Source organism: Hyperoodon ampullatus (assembly GCF_949752795.1).
Source record: "Hyperoodon ampullatus genome assembly, chromosome: 20".
NCBI lineage: Eukaryota > Metazoa > Chordata > Mammalia > Artiodactyla > Ziphiidae > Hyperoodon > Hyperoodon ampullatus.
In genome coordinates, this window is record NC_136933.1 from 4,117,184 (window position 1) to 4,139,861 (window position 22,678).

At 54.0% G+C, this 22,678-nt stretch overlaps 1 protein-coding gene across 1 annotated transcript in view; it reads right to left on the minus strand.

Annotated features, from left to right (window-relative positions):
* Positions 1 to 1,838: 1,838 nt before the first annotated feature.
* IKBKB (inhibitor of nuclear factor kappa B kinase subunit beta) overlaps positions 1,839 to 22,678 on the minus strand; it is a 45,525-nt gene continuing 24,685 nt past the window's right edge. Inside the window, exons 6-22 of the mRNA XM_079726531.1 lie at positions 21,820 to 21,908; positions 20,702 to 20,791; positions 18,245 to 18,369; positions 14,699 to 14,806; positions 13,422 to 13,551; positions 12,924 to 13,118; positions 12,188 to 12,302; positions 11,435 to 11,558; positions 10,789 to 10,940; positions 10,569 to 10,630; positions 9,461 to 9,570; positions 8,209 to 8,258; positions 8,022 to 8,121; positions 7,683 to 7,830; positions 5,731 to 5,858; positions 3,168 to 3,258; positions 1,839 to 2,128 (exon numbers count right to left, since the gene is read on the minus strand). Of these exons, the coding sequence (XP_079582657.1) occupies positions 1,952 to 2,128; positions 3,168 to 3,258; positions 5,731 to 5,858; positions 7,683 to 7,830; positions 8,022 to 8,121; positions 8,209 to 8,258; positions 9,461 to 9,570; positions 10,569 to 10,630; positions 10,789 to 10,940; positions 11,435 to 11,558; positions 12,188 to 12,302; positions 12,924 to 13,118; positions 13,422 to 13,551; positions 14,699 to 14,806; positions 18,245 to 18,369; positions 20,702 to 20,791; positions 21,820 to 21,908 (1,994 nt within the window). The 3' untranslated portion in view covers positions 1,839 to 1,951. The remainder of the gene's footprint in view (positions 2,129 to 3,167; positions 3,259 to 5,730; positions 5,859 to 7,682; positions 7,831 to 8,021; positions 8,122 to 8,208; positions 8,259 to 9,460; positions 9,571 to 10,568; positions 10,631 to 10,788; positions 10,941 to 11,434; positions 11,559 to 12,187; positions 12,303 to 12,923; positions 13,119 to 13,421; positions 13,552 to 14,698; positions 14,807 to 18,244; positions 18,370 to 20,701; positions 20,792 to 21,819; positions 21,909 to 22,678) is intronic.

Consider the following 22,678-nt stretch of genomic DNA (forward strand, 5'->3'; position numbering starts at 1 on the left):
AGAAAAAGAGGTGGCAATGTGACCACAGGGGCAGAGCTGCAGCCACCAAGTCAAGGATCTCCTGCACCCACCAGAAGCTGGAAGGAGCAAGGAACAGAATCTCCCCTAGGGACCTTGGAGGACTTGATCTCAGACTTCGGCCTCCAGACCTGTGAGAATAAATGTCTGTTTTAAGCCATATAGTTTGTGGTGATTTGTTACAGCAGACCTAGGAATCTAACAGAGTTGGAGAGCAGCTTCTCTGTTTGTGCCATTGGTCGGCATCTCCAGCCTTCCGTCAGGGACACAGGAGGCAAGAGGAAAACCCAGGGAACTCACCACCACATCACCGCTCAGGGCCAAGGTCCCTAGCTGGTCTGCCTCCTTCTCACTGCCTTTTGGGGTCTTATCTTTGTTTATACATAACGTCCAAGGATCTCAGCTGTACCAGCAGGAGGAACAGGAAGGAAGTACATCTGCTCCACCTTTTGGAAGTGGAAGTCCTACCTCCAGAATTTTCACTTTTTCAACCAATTAGAATATTCCAGTTACATCACTCGTTTTAAACATTAGCTTTGGTGATGTCCTTCCTTGTTCAAAATTCTTCAGTGGCTCCCAACTGCCTATAAAATCAGCCCCTGACTCTTTAACTCCACATTCATTCCCTCCCTAATCTGACCCCGTCCCAGCCTACCTTTCTGGTAGAATGTCCCACTGTGTTCCTCACCAGTGTTTCCAAAATCACGCTTTATCAGACTCAGTTCTTTGGGACGTCAATCAATGTTACATGTACACGGGAGAAAAGAAAAAAGGCTCTACTGTCAAATGAATTGGGTAAACAGTGGATTTAGGTAGATTTAAGCCAGTTTATTATTATAGATCTTTCAGATTCTTTAATAAACCAGTGCACAAGGTGAATCTCCAAGAGGCAGTTAAAGCATGAAGCGTTTCCCAAACTTCCCTGACACAGAACCCACTGTACCGCCTCCACGGAAGGCACTCTGTGAAACTCTTCTCGTCCCACTTTCTTCTCCAACCAAACTTGCCTGTTTGTTATCATCTGAACTCACTTTGCTTTCCTGCTGTTATAGGAAGGAGCAGCTTTTGTGAAACGTCAAAGAGGCAGTGCTGGCGCTCTGGCACTGTTTGATCAGGCACCATTCAATTTCATAAAACTTTCCATTAAAGTTGGACTTTGAGTTCGTAAGTCCCAACCAGAGGTATTATAAAAATAGACTGTGGGATTTGAGTCATGTTACAAAATAGAGAATCTGTTTTTTAAATATAAGTCCATTTAATAATACCGCTGGATGATACGAGGGATGGGAACTGCCCCGTGCACCCTGCCACACCCAGGGGCAGGGGGTGTGGGCACAGGGGTCAGCAAGCTGGTGGTTGACAGACACCTTCCTCTTCTTTCCTTCTTCTCCATGGCAGCTTGCTCCCGGGGACTCTTTGGGACCCACAGGAAGGGAGACGCTCTCCCCTCCTGGCACCAGCGACTCACTCTGGCTGGAGAGACTCCGGATGGGGAAAGCAGCACTCACCCAGCCTGGCCCAAGGTCGAAGGCAGAAGGAAAACGTTAGCAGCCGTGAAGTCAGAAGGGGAGGGAGGACCGGGCTGGGCTGAATCCACGGTTTCAAGAGAAGCCGGATCCAGATTAAACCTTAGCTATGAAGACAGGTGGATGAGGCCTCTGGAGATCAGGAGGGGTCAGGAGAGGACAGCTAGCACCAAGTGCCGTTCATACTTCATCCTAAAAGTCAGTTAGACGTGTGGCCAGTGGTCTGTGGAGCCACCGTACTCGGAGCACTTCTCTCCGCTCAGAGGCAGTGGCTGCCGTGGCTCCATCTCCCCAGACGCCGTGCTCGGCATCCACGTCTGCTGGGCCTCTGTGGCGGAGGACGTCCAGCGTGCAGACAAGCTGCTGGCACTGCCACGGAGGGCTGCATCCTCAGTCCACGGTGATGGTCATGGTTGCTGGGGAAGCGAGATCTCCATCTGGGTGCCGAGAACACTGGACGCGACGCGGCGGGGCCCCGGGGGCCTCGGGCCAGGCAGCCCGGCAGGGTCAGGGCCGCCCACCATCAGGAGGCCCGCTCCAGGCTTCTCCTCCTCCCCCGACTGCAACCAGCTCCAGTCTAGAGACTGAAAGTCAACGGGCACGTTAAAGACACCATGGCCACCTAGACATCTGCCTTGTTCGGGAGGCAACCAGCACAGTTTAGAGGGAAAATGAATTCCTCTCGTTAAGACAGCCTTGTTTCTGCAGGGTACCCCTGAGCTACAGCTACGTCTGCAAAACCGTGCCGGAGCCTTTTCTTCGGATGGGCTTGGAGCCCTGAGATTCCAGGAAGGTGATTTAAGTATTGTTACTGCAGCTCACAGCACAGACTCATGCTCACTGTGGGCAGCTGGTACCCTGGGCTAATCTCAGCTCTCGACCTCCAACCTCACCAGGTGAAATGGCCTGGTCAGACTTCCTTTTCCTCTGGCAGAAGTGCCAATGGGCAGTGAAAGGATCGAAGTATACACGGCTTGGAGGAGGAAGAACAGCAAGAAGAGACACAGAAAGCCCCAAACCAGAGAAGGACACTTGAATAAGTAAGAAGTGATGACAATGAGCAGTATCCCCTCCGATTCTTCCCCAAAATCAGAAGTTCTGGAGACGCTAGCATGTGACTGTATCGGCAGGAAAAGGCCGAAGAGCCAAGCGAATGAGTTAGCATCCTCGCGGCAACTTCAGCTTTGTCTCAACGTACCTGCATCTGGACTCGTTTTTCTTTAGGTCAGCTTCCCTGTAACTAGGACTGCTAAGCCCCGAGTCCCTGAGAGGCGGGGTGGTGACGGGCTCTTGCTTTGTTCCCGGAACCCAGCACTGCACCCCACACACAGATGCCCGGCAGTTGTACAGAAGGTGCAGCAGGAAAGAGGCCTTCTCACAATGAGGTTACCTTCTTCGTAAGGAGCAAGGGTAGCAAGGATGAAATGACATGATGCGCATAAGGTACCTGCACACGTTCAACAGGCATCAGCATTGCTATCACGGTGAATAAGAAGCACGGACTAGAAAATCCTAAGTGTACACTGAGATCGAGGAAGCACGGCATTGCCTTTCGATCTGCTTTTTCTCGTTTGCTGTGGAAAGAAAGGGCGTGGGGCGGCGGGGGCTCCCACGGGCCATTACCCTTAAGCTCTGGTCCTGGTCCTTCATGGTGTCCTGCAGGGCGTTTTCCAGCCGGGTGCACAGGGTGTGTGCTTCAGCCACGAGGTCTTCACTAAAAAGAACGATTGAATTATTAGAACGTGGTCAATGTCAACTTTTCAAAAGTGTTTACAGATCCGCTAAAGAGCTTCTGGAAAGATTTTAAAAATTAAATAATTATTCTGAGGCTGAGTGTCTTAAAACACCGTGTTATTGCCTAAGTGATTTCATCTGTCTAGTTAAGTGCTGTTACAGAAGCTCGAATCCAGCTACGAGCATCACTGTTCACCACGTGAAAAAGCAGCGACCCGGCTTAATAACAAAGCTCTTTCTGACTTAACTAGATTCTCTCCTAACTGCCGTAATCTGAAGATCTCTCCCAAACCACCTGTTTTCCACTTTTTGAAACGGACAAAAATATACACACCATGCAATTTCCCCAGATGTCCCCAGCTCGTTGAGATCTGGGGGAAGCAAGTTCTGGGAACTGATTTGTTTACCGCGCTCTCTCCTTCTCTCTGATGAGAAATGCACGTGTCCCCCTGAGAACTGGCTGTGGTGAGAAAGAGGAGAGCAGGGCGAGGCATCTGTCCTTTCTAACCTTGGCTCGAGGGCGTGGAGACACAGACAGCGGCCTGTGCCCCGGGGACGACTTCTCCAGAGCTTTGAGGATCTCATGGAAAGAGAGTGACAAATCCAGGAGGAAGGGCCCTCGATGCCCTCCCCTCACCGTGAAGGGGGCACTGATGGACGGAACAGAGCACGGCGCTGCCCAGACTCATCCATGGACTACTAACCAGGCTCCAGGCTCCGGGCCGGCCCCAGAGGCCCCGTGAGAGGCGCGGGACCTGGTTACCATCCTCAAGGAGCTAACAGTAAGTTGGGGAGAGAATTAAGAATCCAAAACAGGGACTTCCCTGGCAGTCCAGTGGTTAGGACTCTGCGCTTTCACTGCTGAGGACCCGGGTTCAGTCCCTGGTCAGGGAACTAAGATCCCGCCAGCCAAGCGGCAAAAAAAATAAAAAATTAAAAAAAATTAAAAATAAAAAATCCCAAACGGTAGAGGCTACAAAGTCCCCAAGTACAGGAACAGGATTTTTTAAAACAGCTGTACTGAGATAAATTTACAAACCATAAAGTTCACCCATTTAAGGTGCACAGTTCCATAGTTCGAGTACATTTTTGGAGTTGTGCAACCATCCCGGTAATCCAGTTTTGGAACGCTTTCATCACCCAAAAAGAAACCTTGTACCTGTCGCCGGTCACTCCCCATTCCTGCCCCGCCCCCTGCCCCGCCCCCTGCCCTCGGCAATCATTAATGTATTTTCCACTCTATAGATCTGCCCACAGGAACCGATTTTAACTGTCTCCAGTGCCTGGGGCCCAGCAAAGGGAAGGTGCTGAATAAATGTGAGACTGAACCAGAAACCAAAAAACCCCCATAGGTGGTCCATGAGGAGAAGGATCCCTGTGCTCGTGTGCCAGGGCCGTGGAGGAGGTGGGAGAAGAGGGAGGATGGCTCCGGGGAAAGGTGTCAGCGGAGCCGAGGTTCTGGAACTTCAGGGCGCAGGAGGGTCAGCCAGGGCTGGTTCAACAGGACGGCTCCGCCCCACCCCGAGCTCCTGACCCCAAAGCTGCATTTCTGGCAAGTACCCAGAACCCTCCGATGCTGCTGGTCTGGACCAGACTTTAAGACCCCTGACGGCAGAGCCAGGAATCTGCCCGGGAGCAGTGGGTCAGAATGCGGAGGTGGCTTGAAGGCCTGAGAAGGCTCAGGCTTGGACCCCGAGGCAGCAGGAAGCTATGGCTGGTCCCTAAATAACTTGAGGAATAACTCGATCAAAATGGTCTCCTGTGGGGCTTCCCTGGTGGCGCAGTGGTTGAGAGTCCGCCTGCCGATGCAGGGGACACGGGTTTGTGCCCCGGTCCGGGAAGATCCCACATGCCGCGGAGTGGCTGGGCCCGTCAGCCGTGGCCGCTGAGCCTGCGCGTCTGGAGCCTGTGCTCCGCAACGGGAGAGGCCACGGCAGTGAGAGGCCCGCGTACCGCAAAAAAAAAAAAAAAAAAAAAGGTCTCCTGTGAAGACTGATTTGACCAGTGGGGCCTGGAAGCAGCACTAGGGGGGAAGCAGGGAGGGAAGAGTTCGCCGGAAGGGCTCTGGGGCTCTGCTCCCAGCTCTGCGGCAGGGGTGCAGGTGATGAGTGGGGCAGGGAGAAGCCACGGGGGGGACCAGTGACACGCGACTCAGGCGTGGAGGCCAGGGCACGCCCGCAGGGACCTGGTTCTATGAGCAGACCGCGATGGGTGGACTAGCGGACAGCAGGGACTGGCCAGCACTTCCAAGGTTCCCGTCCAGCAACAAGCAACCCGACCTCAGACGAGGAAACCTTAGTAGGCAAGTCAGGAGGAGCTCTGGGAGCAAAACGCCGCATCTGTCCCCACAGCGCCCGGCAAAGGGAACAAACACCGAGGAACACGCACAGAACTGCCGACGGGTGACCGACACGCCCGACTCCTGCACTGGGCACGGCAAACGGGGACGCACCTCTTCTTGATGGCCTCGGGTAAGCTGTCAGGGGCTGGGCAAGGCTGAGACAGCAGCTGGCTGGGGTGACTCAGGCGGGATGTGTTCATGCTGTCCGGGCTTCCACTGACGGGACCTCGGACCTTGCTCTAGACGACAAAACCAGGAAGAGAGTCAGCAGTTTTGGAGCAAACAGATGTTTCAAATTTTGCATTCACACCAGGGTATTTTCTTTTTTTCAAGTTTTTTTTTTTTTTCCCGATGTGGACCCTTTCTAAAGTCTATATTGAATTTGTTACAATATTGCTTCTGTTTTTTATGTTTTGGTTTTTTGGCTGAGAGGCATGTGGGATTTTAGCTCCCTGACCAGGGATCGAACTCACACCCCCTGCACTGGAAGGTGAAGTCTTTAACCACTGGACTGCCAGGGAAGTCCCAGGCACCACACCAGGGTATTTTCTCATGAGACAACTGGCCACGAGACACAGGCTCTTCCTGGAGAAATAGGTCAACATCGCTATTTGATGGTTTGCATTTCAGTTTAGAAACTGTTTCTGTATCTATAGGTGTGCTTTTTGGTAAAAGTTTCTAGGGGCTTCCCTGGAGGTGCAGTGGTTAAGAATCCGCTTGCCAATCCAGGGGACACGGGTTCGAGTCCTGGTCCGGGAAGGTCCCACATGCCGCGGAGCAACTAAGCCCGTGCGCCACAACTACTGAGCCTGCACTCTAGAGCCCGCGAGCCACAACTACTGAGCCCACATGCCACAACTACTGAAGCCCGTGTGCCTAGAGCCTGTGCACCGCAACAAAGAGTAGCCCCTGCTCGCAGCAACTAGAGAAAGCCCGCACGCAGCAACAAAGACCCAACACGGCCAAAAATCAATCAATCAATCAATCTACTAAAAAAATCCAGATTCTAACTACAGAGAGATCTGAGGGCTCTATTAGTTGGGTCGCTTAACAAACTCTTACAAGGAAATTAGAAGGAAGGTGTGTTTACTCTTTCCAAGTAGAAGACAGACACACAAAGGTCCTAAGTGACTTTCTGTGACTCGCACCATCGCGGGACAGGAGACCAAGGTGTTCTGACGCCCCAGGCCGCGGTGGCCACTCCACCTTATGCAGCCGTGCTCCCCTGATCCGTGACCAAGTCGCTCTGCTGTCACCTCCTCAACTTCCCTGCAGCCCGCACGGCGGCGCGGTCTGTCCCACCAGCTCGCTTCCAAGACACGGCTTTTACCCGGCTCTTCCCCCTTCTCTGTCCTGGGCTCTTCTGTGCTGAGGGCTCTCTCTGAGCAACTCAGTGGGATCACAGCTACGCTGAGACGGCGGGCACAGAAAGTGTGGGCTGAGTGCTGCGCGGCACGGGCACAGCTCAGGACCCACCAGGCCACACGGGCACGCGCTGCTGGGGCTGCATGCAGACCTCCAGGAACCTGGGCGTGTGACCTCGTCTGGAGAAAGGATCTTTGCAGGTGTAGCGAAGGAGCCTGTGATGAGATCACCCTGGACTACGTGGGTGGGACCTGAATCCAGCGACAAGTGTTTTTACAAGAGATACTCAGAAAAGAGATGCAGAGAAGAGGGTCACGTGGAGACAGAGGCAGAGACTGCAGGGATGCTGCCACAAGCCAAGGAGTACCGGGAGCCGCGGAAATCGAAGAAGAGGCAACGAAGGAGGAGGGATTCTCCCCTCCAGCCTCCAGAGGGAGCCTGGCCCCGCTGACACCTGGATGGCGGCCTTCTGGCCTCCAGGACCGTGAGAGTAACTGTGCTGATTGATCACAGCCGCCACCCGCACAAGTAACACGAGGACACAGGCGCCCACCCCGCCCCTCCCCACTCACACCAAGTCACGGAGCAGAGAAGTGGAAAGCGAGCGGCAGCAGCGGAGCGCTGGCGGTGGCCCCGCGGCCCCCACGCCGGGTGCTGGGCTGGGGACGGCAGCACAGGGCCGCGCCGAGGTCACTCACGCAGGCGATCTTCAGCAGGTTCCAGAGCTCCTTCTGTCGCTTTTCCTGCAGCCGAACCACAGTCTTCTCGTCCTCGCTCATTAGGCTCACCACCTCCTCCACCTTGGGCAGCAGCTCCAGAGCCTTCTGCTTGCAGACCACAGTCTTACTGTGAAGAACAAACGTGACAAGCTCCAGCGGCACGTGGGTCGGAGGACGCAGGACGCAGCCCCGGCCGTTAAGGCTCCGCTCGGCGCCGCAGGTGCAGGTCCCGCGGGGCTCAGGCGAGTGGACGAGGCCTCACACACAGCCCGCCGCCCCTCCCCACTCCACCCCGCCGGAGGGAAGGCGGCCTGATACCTGAGCTGCGTATAGATCACTCGCACTTTCTTCTCAAAGCCTTGGATTGCCTGCAGGAGCAGCCGTACCATTTCCTGACTGTCGCCATCAGTTCGCTGGTCTGCAAAGAGGGACGGGGTCGCACGGTCCGCGGGGGGCGCTGGCCTGGTGCCCGGGTAGTGAGGGACCCGGGAGGTGGCCCACTCACCTCGGGGCTTCTCCCTCAGCCTCCGGTAAAGCTCCCGCGCCTGCTCTTCTCTGAAACACACGAGACAGCAGCTTCGTCAGCAGCGAGCAGAGGTCAACAAGCTCACCTGAAGCGCCGGGGCCAACTCCTGCCGTCCGGACTACTGATTTCTAGAAGCCAGACGGGCAGCACATCCCGACTGGAGCAAACGATCGTTCCTGGTGATGTTACAGGTGAAATCCAGGACCAGGGAAGGCCCGCCTCATTATTAAAACTCAAACACCTCCAAGGTCTAGTAAGAATCTTCAGGACAGCAGTCTCCTCTGAATCCCCTGCCCGCCCGGCTCCTGCCATCGGGACTCTGGGTGCGGTCTGTTGCTGGACCTGAGCCCGGAGAATGCGGCCCCCGAAAACTCAAGCCCGGGAGCAGACACAGACACCCTCCCCGTGCCCCTAACACAGTGAGACGGGCTGACATTTTCAGGGGTGACTTTCGTTTGAAAATCAGAGGAGAATAAAGGGTTAAATGACTTGAGAAAATAAGGATTACAAATAACTAAATTTCTGATGTTCGGCATCTGGTCCTAAGAATCCTAATAGAAGCATCAGAGGACACGGCTGAGCCCCAAGGAGGTAGCTCCTGAGGGGCCCCGAGGCTCACCTAACCCTCCTGTCCGCTCCCAGGGCTGCAGGCGGGGCTGCTCTACCTAGGCACCCCCCTGCACTGCCCCCCACTCCTGGAGCCAAGGCCAAGTTCCTGATCAAGACTCAAATGACGTGTCCAGATCCCACCTTCTAAGACTTGCCAGGCTCCACCCGTTCTACTTTCTGCTTCTCGGGCCATGGCGAGTGAGGGTGGGCTGGGCGGCCCTGGCGTCTAATCTGATACTTTGGTCAAGCAAAGGCTCTTGGGACGGCAGCCTCCGTAGTTCACGAGCCACCGCTGGGGGCGTTATCTGAACTGGTCCCCATAACTGTGAGGTCAGACAGCGCTTCTCTATCCTGTGAGGCTCAGAGTGACGGAGCTGTGCCTGTGCTCATCTCTGCGTGTGCCGAGGTGACCCCACGGGGGCCGAGCTCCGGGGGGAACGGGCCCACTGGGCCCCGCCGGGACCACGCTCAAACCATCCCGACACACACACTCATACCCACACATACAAAGAGAGACACACGCTCACACACAGACATACACATTCCTATACAGGCTCACTCTCACACAACACACGCTCACACACATACACACACACGCACGCGCGCGTACACACACACTCACAGGTCGTCCAGCGTCCCGCCCTGCTTCCGGCCCACGGGGCTGCGCTGCAGGTCCACGATGTCCGTCTGCAGCGCCATCATCCGCTCCACCAGCTGCTTCACCTCGTTCTCCTGCAGGAAGAGCGGTGCTGAGGCCAAGGACGCGGCGACAAACTCCTGAGACACGGGCTTCTCGGGGGAGCCCTCCGGCCTCACCGCAGACCCTCAGCTGACCAGCCGCAAGGGACCCGCACTTGGAGCCCTGCAGTCAGATCTGGGGTCGGCCACCTGTCCGCTGTGTGGCCCTCGGCAGGTCACCTGACCTTGCACTGCAGTTTCCTCCACCGTAAACTAGGCTCTCAAAGGGCTGCGTTAGGGTGAGAGGAGACGGAGCAGGTCGGGGCCTGGCCCAGTCCTGGCGTGGAGAAGCGGCCGGGGCACATTCTCTTCTCCAAATTCGTCGATTATCTCAGGGATTACACCCACGAGTGCCAAGACTGGGGGTGCGTTGGTGTCCCTGTGGTTGGACAAGGTACTGCCGATGGACGCCCACCTTTAAGGAGGCACATCGGTACTGATTTATAGAAACAGACGTTAAGACACGGAGGTGAAACTCCCTGCCCCAGTTCACAGGGAAAATGGTGACAAAGTCCAGGAAAAAGCCTTGGAGTCCACAGTCCTCCATTTGTGTGAGGTCTGCCACGTCACACCCTGGCCTCGTAATCAGCACTTTTCAGCGGCATCTGATTTACACTGTCCTAAGACTTGCCCCTTAGACCTGTTCTTTCCTGGGGATTTCTTGTCCCAAGGAGGTTAGGACAACCTCCGACAAGACGGTGTGTTGCTCCTTCATCCAAGGCCCCTTCTCGTGGAAAGAGGACAATCACGTCGTAATCCTGACTCCAGTCTGTGCAGCTCCCGGACCTGCCACGGCAGGGCCCCCTGCACTGTCCCCCACCCCCTGCCTCTCCCACTCCTTCCAGCAAGTCCTAGCTGAGGGCAGAGAGCTGGGAGAGGAAAATCTCATTTTCGACATACAAGCTCGACCGAGCGCACAGTGAGAAAGGGGAGGACGGCAGGGAAGAGCCTCGCGCCCTCGGCCGGGCTGGGGACCCCAGGGTGCCTCCTACCCGTCCACAGAGCTCCACGGCCTGCTCCATCTCCCTCCAGGCCAGCAACAGCTTGTCTGACGCTGAAAAAAAATGGAAGGAAAATAAATTAAAAGCAAAATGAAAACATCCCCAAACCCAAACAGAAAACAAGCGATTCAATGGCAAGGGGACAAAAGACACCTCGGAGAGAAGAAGAAAGCAACGGTCTCTCGACACTCATCACAGACAGTACACTCACTGATCCCAAACTCTTTCTGCTCACTGTACTTCTCCAGGTCAATCTGGATGCTGGTTTTAAAGAAATCCAGCTTGGCCTTGAGCTGCTGAGACATAGAGGCCATGGAATTCTTCATCTTGGACAGGCAGCTGTTGTTCCGGAGCAGATTCATCCTGCAGGGACCCCGAGAAACAGAACCGCGGGGTGTCTCTGGCATCCAAGTGCCAGTTCCTGGACCGATAGCAAACCCAGCTCAAACAAGACGGCAGGCCCCTGCTGTAACTGGTATAACCGCAACATGAGCAGCCACCTATAACCATAACGACAAGCTCCTGGCCCTCGGCAATGGGTGACTTAGGCCAAGTACCACACGAAGTGACCCAAATCAGCCACAGCCCGGGGCAAGAGTCAGCCCAGCCTGGCAGGACGGTCAGGGGAGGGCGGCCGACCCACGCCGCAGCGAGCCCTTCCGCGGCCCCAGTGCCGCCCGCTGACCACACTGGCCCGGTCGGGTCTGACGGAGCCTCCCTCCGTCCCATCCTTCCAGACCAGCGTTCCCCTGCCCGCTCTCCCAGCGGCCACCCCTGGGCCCTCGCCTCTGCCACCGTCCTGCGGCTGGGCCACCGGGCAGCTCTGAGCAAGCAAAGGTGAACCACCGGGCACGTACATGGCAGCGCGCTGGCCCTGCTGCAGGCGGCCGCAGTCCTCCTTCAGGGCCTGGATGCTGTGCCAGACCTGACCCCACACCTTCCTCAGCTGGAAGAACGGGAGGCTCCTCTTGGGCTCTTGCACTGGCCAGAGACACACATGACCGTCAGGGAGCGGCACCTGCGACAGACCGCCTCCTGCCCGCAGAGCTCGCAGGCACGTCTACACTGCTCCGTTATGTAATGCTCTGCTGCTACACAACCGTGTCGGGTGCTGGGCCTGGTTACCGTCGCAGACGTTTTTGTGCCCTGGTAGAGCACAGGCACGTCAAAAGTTACAGACGCACAGAACACCCCGGAAGGTAGACCCAAGAGTCAGGCAGCAGTGGTTTCCCTGGGGAGCCGGGGAGACGGAGGCACTTACTGCCTACCGTACAATCTTTTTGATTTTTTGGTATCGCGTGCTCGTATTGATTACTAAAATATGAAGACGACTTCAAGAATCAAGAAAATGGTCACGTGGTTCAAGTTCAGTAGCCTGTGGGCAGTACTGTCTGTCCTCTGTTTAAATGAGGTTGACATTAATTGAAGATGGATGTCCTTTCCTCTCTTCACCTGGGCTACTCCTCGTGGGTGCAAGTGGGGAAGGCTGCCTGAGGGCCGGAGGGACTCATCTTCTCAGGGGCAACCCCTCCCTCGGTCCAGGGCTCTCCCTCCAGCCTCGTCCCACGCACTGTAAGTAATTATCTTTTAAAAGATCACGTTGCTCTTACGGATACAGCTGACACTTTCCGGCTGGGGCCGTGGGGAGATCTGGGTCTCATAGGTGACCCTGCTGTTGTCAAAGAGGAAAACGAGATCCATGTCCAGGGTGCGGCCCTCGTTCAGCTGCAAAGGGACAAGAGCAAAATGAGGCCTCGTGGACCCAGCCCCTCCTTTTCTCAAGCAACAAGGCGGGAGTCTTCAGAGGGTCCCGACAGCACCGTCCTCAGACAGCAGGTGCCGGGCGCCCACTGAGCCTTTCCTAGGGGCCGCGGCCTCTGCTTCCCTTGGCTGCTCCTTTTACACTTATTCCCAAATGCAAACCTCATCTACAACTTACTCTATTCTATTCTCTGATTGTCTATATCGTGCAACTTAGATGGTTTGCTTTACTGTCCAGTGACTCTCTCTCCTGTGTTAACTTTCCAGCTCTTTCTGTGCAGCTGTCAGCACGGTTCTGCACACACGAGGTGTGTCAAAAATAGTTTTGGTTGACTCGGAAAAATGAAGCATCACTTTGGCAGCAAAGGCAAAAGAAAGGCACTCCCAGTGGTCTGGAAGGAACGGGTGAAGCGTGGGGTAACTCAGGTCTCCTATCAGGTTCACGGGATCTCGCATTCCAACCTCAAAACAGGCAGGCGCCTGCCCTGCGTGGTAACAGACTGCCTGGCACGACGGAGTGGGATGGGACGGGCGATCAGCCTCCCGGGGTCGGGCGGGGCTGGGGCGCCTGCAGGCCAGTCTCACCTTGCCGTCGGAGGTGCACTGAGCGGCGGGCTTGTCGGGGGTCAAGGCCAGACCCGCTTCCTGCAGCAGCTCCTGGTCCTCCTCGGGGATGCCTGTGTCCTGCTGGATCCGGGCCTTCAAGCTAGACAGACTCTCGTCCTCCGCCACGGGGTAGGTGTGAATGGTGCCCGTGACCATGTTCAAGACGTGAACCAGCTGCAACACAACCCAGGACAAACCACCTGACAGACTCCCGCCTGCTGGCCTGGATCCTCTGCTACTCCCCACACCTCCCAGCCTCCCAGAGGCCCGGCCTGGGGAGGAAGGCCAGCGCTGGGCCACACACAGGAGGAGTCTTCCCACTCCTGTCCGTCCACAGCTACAACCTCACGACCCACGTCGGTCAGCAAGGGGTCCCATCATCCTCTCACGTGGAGACGCCCTCACGGGAGCCTGCGTTTGCCCACTGGTCGGGCAGCCCACAGCCCGCAGCCTCGGGCTAACTCGGCGTAGGCTCACCTTCAAGTTTAAGATGTCGTCCAGGGCCTTGAAGCAGCCATTGGGCCCGTAGACGGGGTCGGTGCCCCTCTGTCGGGGGTGCCACATCAGCATCAGCTGCAGCCACTTCTCCAGCCGCTGGGCCAGGACGCTGAGAAGAGAGGGCTGTGCGTGTGTGTGTGTGTGTGTGTGTGTGTGTGTGCGCGTGCATGCATGTGGGCCCAGAGCCAGCCTCAGGGCCCCGCGTGGGAACTGAAAGGCACTCACACCTCACATGCACGTGACCATCACACGGACGGGGCCAAAGTGATGCCTGAGGATGAACTAACCTGAGGAAAGACAAGCCTTTCCAACAAAATGACTCACTCAGGCGCTCACCCCTCCCGGACCTGCGCCAACACCCTCACATCAGGGCTGTCTTGGCAGATGGCTGTGCCAGAACCTCAGGAAGCTTTCCATGTGCTTCCCAGGCCCGCCCCACCTCAGGAGAACCGCCCACACAATCCAGACCCTCACTGCCGATTCGCTTTGTCGGTCGCCCTGGGGACCTCTCGGGGGGTCCACACGACAAAGTTCTCACTTCTCCCGGTCCGGCGGGGTCCCGCCGGCACCCTCAGCAGCCCTCGCCACGCCCCCAAGAAAGCCCTGCAGAGGCCAGCACCACTACGAGCTGCCTCTCCTGGGCACCCCCCCATCTTTCCCCATGCCTACCCTGCACGTCTTTCCAGATCCTTCCAGAAAGTTCCAGCCCGCCCAGTCATCCCGCACAGCTAGTCCACGCGGTACCTCTCTCCCCATCCTCCAAACACTCAGGAGTCACTGTGCTCCGTGCTCCTCAGCTGTGTGTGGCCGCCTGGCAGCTTTCCTCTGTACTAGTCCCCAATTCTGATAGGATTACCTGACTGCTCATATTCTGGCTCTAAGACCAGACCGCAAAGATTTGTTTGTTGACAGTAACACAGGATTAGGCTGCAGGCAAAGAGAAATAAAGCGTAATCCCCTGGCTGTCAAAGGCTTACAGCTGACGAGAAGGTAAACCCTCTGCAAAACCAAATGTCACGCGTGGTAGAAGCTCCTTGGAGTGAGGAAAGGTACAGATTGCTGTGTGAATTCGGGAAAGAGATGACTTCTAGATGGGGTCGGGGGGGAAGGCGTTCTAAGTTTAACACTGAGACGGATTATGCCAGGTGCCGGCCACAGCAGGATGTCCCGATGTCAGAGCTACCAGGACATCGGCTCCGACATCCATTTCTAAAACAGGAAGGACACGACGCGGAAGGGAAGGCCCGGGGCAGTACCTGTTGAGGTTGCTCGGGTGGGGTAACGAGCTGGAGAACTTCACGGCTCCATTCAGGTCCTCACTCACCACGATGTCCATCTCACTCTTCTGCCGGACTTTGGAGTGCCTGCGGACGCAGGGCCTGGTCTGTCATGCTGCTTGTGACGACCCTGCGTCACCCAGCAGCCAACAGCCCCTCTACACCGGTAGCCTTCCACATGACAACCGGACGGGATGCCCCCGGGTCACTAGTTAACCCCTTGGGATGCCGGCCAGTGCGTCTGCGTCCTGCTAGGATGCTTCTCTGAGAGTTTAAGGCCGTCAGTACTGCCCGGTGAGTGTCACTGACCTTCAGGCTTGTACTGCTGATTCCTGGCCTCACCCTGATCTTTCTTCTACTTTTCATCGAACACAAAACTCTCACGTTTTGGTATGGATGAAATTAGGACGTGCACACCAAGATTACTGCACGAGGATCCTGCTCACGTGAAACCTGCACGCGCCACACACTTCCCTCTAAATGCATGTGGCTAAGCGTTACTTCTGATGGCGAATGAACGGTTACACTTCCCAACTTAGAGACCCTTTTGATGTATCTGAAATAGTATTTGAAGGAAGCAAATTTTAAAACTGGTTTCAAATCTTCTCGGTGACAAGGGTGATGACGTAAGTCTGAATACTGCTTCATAGATAACCAAGCACTGACTGTGAACACGCCCTTCTCGGCCCGATGACCCAGATGACCCAACGTGGTAGACGGTTTTCAGCCACCCATTCAGCGGTAAGGAAGTGAAGATCAGGTGACCTGCCCAAGGTCACACAACTGGGGACTCAGATCCAAAGTCTGGTGCTCCTTCTACTCTGTCTAAATGTCTACATCCTTCCTTTTCAAAAACACGTAAGAAATTCAAACGCAAAATGCTTTAGCCCTGAAGCCTCACTGGCGAGGGGTGAACTGGACCATGTGGAGCACACATAGCCTGGAAGAGCTGGGGTCCAGCTGGAACCTGCCTGCTCTACGTCAGGCTGTCATTACACACAATGGGATGGTCCTCTGATAGAAACTCGGTCTATCAACGGGAAACTATACAGATAAAGAAAAGGACACAGTAAGTGAAATGCTTACTGCTCAGGCCGGTCCTAAAATGTACTTCACAGTAGCTCAGTGATAGGATAATAAAGCTCAAATTGCATTTGTCCTGAAATTACTATCTACCTGCCATCTGAGATGAGAGTGAAATTGCTAAAGCTGCCTGAGGCATTACAAGGCAGACAAGACAGGCACGTCTCACGGCTACCGGGTTTCAGAGATGTCCACCTGCAAGTGGTCACCTGGCCTCCCGGCTCCGTACAGGAGGCTGGCTCTGCAGACAAAAAACTTACTATGAAGATGCCAGGCCACTAGGGATAGCTTCAAATAGCATTTCTTCTTCTAGTTCTAATGGACTTTAACTCATCTTGTTATAAATAATGGAAACACTCGACATTTGAACTGAAAAAAATGCAGTAATTCCTTGGTTAGTTAAAAACACTATAGATGTACAGACATTTAAAGTTTTTGTCATGATGGTTACATGATAAGGTGTGACTAATGTAATGAGCTAATTCAACATTCCAGAACCCAGCTTAGGAGCGCTGCCTCTTCTAAAGTCACTCCCCACAGGAGGGCACTCTCTGCCATGTCACCAGGCTCCTCAGGAGCTGGGACCATGCCTGGTTCATCTCTTCCAGTGTCTTGGCATGTGAATGGTGACTGAACTGGACCGCGTCACACAAAACTACTCTTCTGGAATTGATTTCAAAGGCTACATCTTAGTCTCATAAATAAACAACCTCATGATGTCCTTTGAAAAAGTCAATGTTTTCGCTACTTCCAGAAAGATACTGAGAAACGTGACAACAGCCAGTGTGGACCCACAAAGGGGCAGCTTCGTACGTTCCTGGTGGAAACATTATTTATACAAACTTTCTGTGGAGCAATTTGTTAGTGCACATGGAAGACCTTTAAAACGCGGATAATCTTTGATCTGTTGATCCCATTTCTAGGAATTTATCCCAGGGAAATAAATGCGGACATACAAGGATTTCTGTACAATGATGTTATTCTTGGTGTTATTTTTAAGAAGTAAAAATTATAAACCACTGATTCTTCCAGTAATGGGGAACAGGTTAAACCAACTACTGTGGAACAGCAAACAGACGTGACAAAGAACATGGAAAAACAGAAAGCATTTTCCGTAGCAAGTTTGAAAGGCAGGTTCTATTAGAGTATGTATGGTAACCTACTTTGTTTTTTAAATTAACACAGGCACAGTGAAGAAGCTGGAGACACAGAGATATGTTCACAGCAGCTGGAGGAAATTCTCAGTGTAAAAATCCTGGAAGAGCACGTACAGGGCAGTGTGCACATTACACTGTCACTGAGGTAAAATGGGGCGGCATACACAAATGAGTTAACAAACAGGTACGTGCCCATTTGCTTGTACACATACAAGACGTCCGCAGAGGAGGACCCAAAATCAATGGGACCGGATGCCTGTGGGGAGGAACCATGACTTCTCACTTTTATACTCTGAAGTTTGAACCACATGAACTTACCACTGCTCCAAAAAATAAAAACTGGAGATAAAAAAATAATGTTGAACAACAGTAGTATCATTTCAATTAGTGTGTGGTCTCTCAAGGAATCATTTTGAATGAATCCTAACTGATTTAGGGGGATGTTAGTTTTTAAATGATGCATTTCAGTAAAGGTTAACTTTTATGTATGCAATGAACCACACGTTAGTATTATAATCAGAAAAGAAGTTTGAAAATATAGAGTAATTTTTAATAACTTAATTGTATCCTTTGACTTTTCTTATTAGAAAATCTCTTTTTGGAAATGTATTCAGTTCACATTTTAAGCCACTTTTTGACGCTTTTAAAAACAGTAAAGGGCTTCCCTGGTGGCGCAGTGGTTGAGAGTCTGCTTGCTGAAGCAGGGGACGCGGGTTCGTGCCCCGATCTGGGAGGATCCCACATGCTGCGGAGCGGTTGGGCCCGTGAGCCATGGCCGCTGGGCCTGCGCATCCGAGGTCTGTGCTCCGCAACGGGAGAGGCCGCAGCGGTGAGAGGCCCACGTACAGCAAAAAATAAAATAAATAAAAATAAAAACAGTAAAATTTGTCAACAATAAATTTTCATGTAAATACAGCTCATAATTTGTCACGTGAACATGCTATTTGTTTGTTTACTAATGCACAGTGTTTTCAGTGTAAGCGTACGCTACACACACACTCTGTAAACACAGTGACCTCCTGCCCTGCATAGAGCAGTCATTTACACAGTACTGGATTTAAAGCTGTTAAGGTCCAGAATCCAGGTTGACACTTAACAACCTTCCATCTTTCCAGGCTTTGGGAGCTCAGACTGCCCACGTGCCAGGTCTTAACGGACTTCCTCTGGGCGAGAGGTCACAGGTGTCTCAGGCCCAGCCTGGGGTGCCCAGTGAGACAGGACAGGCGAGGTGACAGGGGGACACTCCCCGCTTCGGGCGGCCGGCCCGCCCCGAGCCCTCACTCACCACTGCACGGGCTGCCAGTTGGGCAGGAAGGGCCGGAAGCCCGTGATACACTCGAAGGCCAAGGTGCCGAAGCTCCAGTAGTCCACGGTCACCGTGTACTTCTGCTGCTCTAGCAGCTCAGGGGCCTGCGGTGACAATGGGGGGACATACCTGAGCTGCTCCCCACCTGAGGGTCTACCACGGAGGGGGGGCACCCAGCCTCTTATCGCGCCCCATATGCTCCCGGGGCCCCGATCCAAGTGAGGAGGTGACCACGTGTTCAGCAGGTGGTACCTAAGGTCTCTCTGGACCTCATTCAGTCCCGGTGCTGAAACAAGGGCCTGGGGGTATTTTAGGTGAACCGGAGGGCAGCGTGTACCCTTTTCCCGGCACTGTGCAGGGAGGGGAAGACAGGGCATGGACAAGAAAGGGAAGTGATCCCGGCCATGCACACCCGTTCACAGCACACGCACTGCATGCCAGCTGGTCCCCTAAAGTGACGAGGTCCACAGCATGCGGTCGGACAGCGGGATGGATTGTTGCAGTCAGGTAGGAAAGGCCAGATGCATGGCTGCTGCCCAAGCAGAGAGGCTGGGACAACCGAGGAAAGCTTCCCAGCACAGGTGGGACGGGAACGGATCAGAGTGCCTCAGGGCAGACAGCCCAGAAAGGACCGTGACAAGCGAAGGCGTGCAGGCAGGACTGAGCCCGGGCTGGCTGGAGGCATGACGCTCACGAAGGACCACGGAGTCCAAACCAAGAGGAAAAACGTGGGGATGCACAGGTCAGCCTCTGTGTCTGGTTATGGCCAGAAGTTTTAGGCCCGCAAGTGAACAATTTGGCCGAGCATCCTTGTCAGAGCCTGGGGTCCTCACTAACTGCTGCGGAGCTGACGAGGGGTCCAGAGGACACCGGGCAGGACCCACGGGGTCACGTTATGTGGACACACGTGCCGAGTCACAGCCCGGAGTCCCCGCTCTGAATCCTCTAGTCCCCAGGGCAGTTGATAAACCGGCAGTCCACTGCCCGGTTGGGGGGTTAGCGGGAAGTATGGCTACACTCAAAAGGACCTCAATAATTGCTTTCTCTCTTTCTATATAAGAACCACGTAGGATAATTAAGCTCGTCGAGCCCAGTGGCTTTCAACCTTTTTTTGTTTTTCTTTTTTAAACTGTGGACTCCTTTAATCAACAGGTACTGGTTATCATCTGCAAACAATCTATTACCCAGTTCTGCTGGGTCTCTTCCAGGCATTTCTTGAACCATCCTTTACATCCTCAAGGCCCTCCACCAGCTCGGACCAGCTCAGCACAACAGCCCCCTTATCACTCACCCACTACCTGCAATCCACCCTTCATGCTGTGCCAAGCGTGGTCTCTTCAAAAGGTAAACCTGGGCTTCCCTGGTGGCGCAGTGGTTGAGAGTCCGCCTGCCGATGCAGGGGACACGGGTTCGTGCCCCGGTCTGGGAAGAGCCCACATGCCGCGGAGCGGCTGGGCCCATGAGCCACAACTACTGAGCCTGTGTGTCCGGAGCCTGTGCTCCGCAACGGGAGAGGCCACAACAGTGAGAGGCCCGCATACCGCAAAAAAAAAAAAAAAAAAAAGGTAAGCCCGATCCGTCTCACACTTAAAAACCTTCCATGTCTCTCCAGAGGTTTCAGGATAAAGTTTAAAATCTCTAACCCAGCCAACAAGGCTTTGAATAATCTGTCCTCTACCTCTCTCTCCAGCCTCAACTCGAGACACCCTCTTCCTTCTTCTCTGGCTCCTGCCACACCTTCTGGTCTCCCATGTCCTATCCCTTTACCTGGAACTTCCTCTCTCTCCCCTCCCCCAGTCCTCCTTCCCCCACCTCATCTTTCAGGTCCCAGACCAGGCTAGGTCTTCCTAAAATATATTCTCATAACACCCTGCACTTGCCCTTTGCAGTACTGATCACAAGTGTAATTTCTTCATTATTTGTGTATCAGGGTGACGCCTGCTTTCCTCCTAAACTCTAAAACTACACTTGACCAATATTTCTTGGATGAATGAGTGACTCAAATAGAATCGCGGTATGAAGACCAAATAACAAAAAGAAAGGGTGGGAGCTCGAAGCTCAGCCCTCTCCTCCATGGCCCCTGAGATGCTGCGTGGAAACTGAGGCCCCCTACAGACCAGCAAGAACCTGGTTTAAACTCTTTGTCCTCAGGTGAAATACTGCAGCATGAGAGGTTATGGGGCTCGTGCGAGGGCCCAGGAGCAGGGTCCTTCTGATATGAGAAGACGACCACATCCCTCCGTAAGGCCTCTGCCGGCAAAGCGTGCTGACTTGAATGGATTATGAGTCTGACCTCATACAACAGTTCCTAGGCATCCAGGAAACATCCAAGAGCCGGCAAACTTAGATGGCAGAAGGCAAGGATGGAGGAAGAGCCCCACAGACACGGCCATCGGACAGCAACTGACACACAAACATGGAAATCCCGTCTCTTACCAGGTACTGCAGGGTCCCCACAAAGGAAGTGCACAGACTGCCCTGGTCCAGCTCCTTGGCGTATCCTAGGTCAATAATTTTGTGTATTAACTGAAAAAAAAGGGAGGAGGAGAAACCTGACGGTTATGAGAGTATACTGTCCTTCAAGAATTCTGAACGTCTCTGTTAGAGCAGAGGCTATTTCTGAATTCCCGATCCTAAGACCCTAAGTTCCAAAGGACCACCAAATACACGGGAGAGTGCCCTAGACGTGGTAGATTTAGGCAAAAGAAAACAATGTAAAAACGCCAGGCACATGTTCTCCCTTGCTCTGCGACCAACTGCCAGAGGAAGGTCAAAATTAGCAGACCATGCACCAGCCCTCAGGACTGCTAAACCTAGATGCAAAGGACCAGGCCAGTTCCTTCTCAGTAAATACCTTTAATTCTCAAATCTTAGAACTGGCAGGAATGAGCGTGAACTGGGCCAAAGGTGAGAGCTAGGACAGGCATGGGTCACACCTAGGATGCTGCAGGAAGCTGCGTGGAAGAGATCAGACAGTCTGTGAGCTGAGTTACTGCATTCCACTCAGCTGAGCCCCTGCCAGTCACCCAGCTGAACAAACAAGGCCAGGAAGAGCACAGGGCCAAGCCCTGCGGGGAGGTTACCCCACACCTGAGCAGGGGGCGCTGGAGAAGGTCCCCGAGAGCTCTGGGGAAACTGCAGGCTGGACCAGGCCCCATGGGCAGGTGCCAGCTCCAAATGCCTCCTCTCAGCCACGTCCAGAACCAACTTATAGATGGACTCCCTGTTAGCTTCAAAAGCTGAGGCTCTCAAACAGATGGAAAACAAAAAGTCCATTTCCAAGAAGTGCAACTCCCAAAGCCTGGGGGTGTCAGCTGGAAGACAAACATTATTTTTCTTATCAGATTCCTGCAACTTGGATGACTAACAATGTGGTCCATTCAAACCTGCCTCAATCTGCAAGCGAGAACTTTTCACTGAATTTTGTTTCAAATCAAAAAGCATTCCCAGAGAATCAAAGCAAATATGTGAGCAAAGAAACGCAAACACACAAAGCGGGTTCCTCCCCCGCCCAGCTGCCACCCGCCCTCCCCAGGCCCTGGAGGGTCACTCACTCTCTGTTCCCCTTGCTGCAGGACGATGTTTTCTGGCTTTAGATCCCGATGGATGATCCTGTTTTCGTGAAGGTATCTAAGTGCAGAGGCTGACAGGGTGGAAAGGGGAGTGAGTTTTCGTTAAGGCTGGACAATGCTTTTCACTTGGAATCGCCTACCCGGTGAAAGATGATTACCGCGTGCCCCCGACACACACCCTGACTCGGTGCAGGGGATCACAGTGGAGGGACGGGGACCGGCAGACATCCCCTCGGTGAAGGGAAGGGGACCCAGCTACGTGAGCAGAACTTGGACCAGCACCAGAATCTGCCTCGTTCACACAAAGAACTCTGAGCCTTCCACCCACGAGGTCACCAAGTCCAGTCTTGAGTGGCGGTTCTCAAACTGCACTGCCTGGACCTGCAGCATGCAGACTTGTTAGAAATGCAAAACCCTTGGGTCCCAACCCAGACGAAGTGAATCAGAAACCTGGGGGTTACCCCACAATCTGTGTTTTACAAAGCCCTCCAGGTGATGCTGATAAAGATTGAGAAGGGGAACTTCTCTGGTCTAGAGGCTCAAAAAAAATCTAAATTCTGCTGGGCAGGTCAGGGAGAAGGGCCCTGTGGGCAGAGAGCACTTGGTCATCTGATGTAGAGTCCGCAGGGCAGAGGCGGCTCCAAGGAAGAACTGGGGGGCTCTGGAAGGAGAGAATGGGGGCGCCTTCAATACATCTGACAGTCCAACGTGTGCCTGTTATGTGCCCCGTTCTCTGCTGGGTTCTGAGGGACATAAAATCAGGGAGGGCATGGTTCCCAACTTTAAAGGCCTCAGAATCTAGCTGGCAAGGAAGGAGCCTGCACAACCTGGCTGTGAAGTC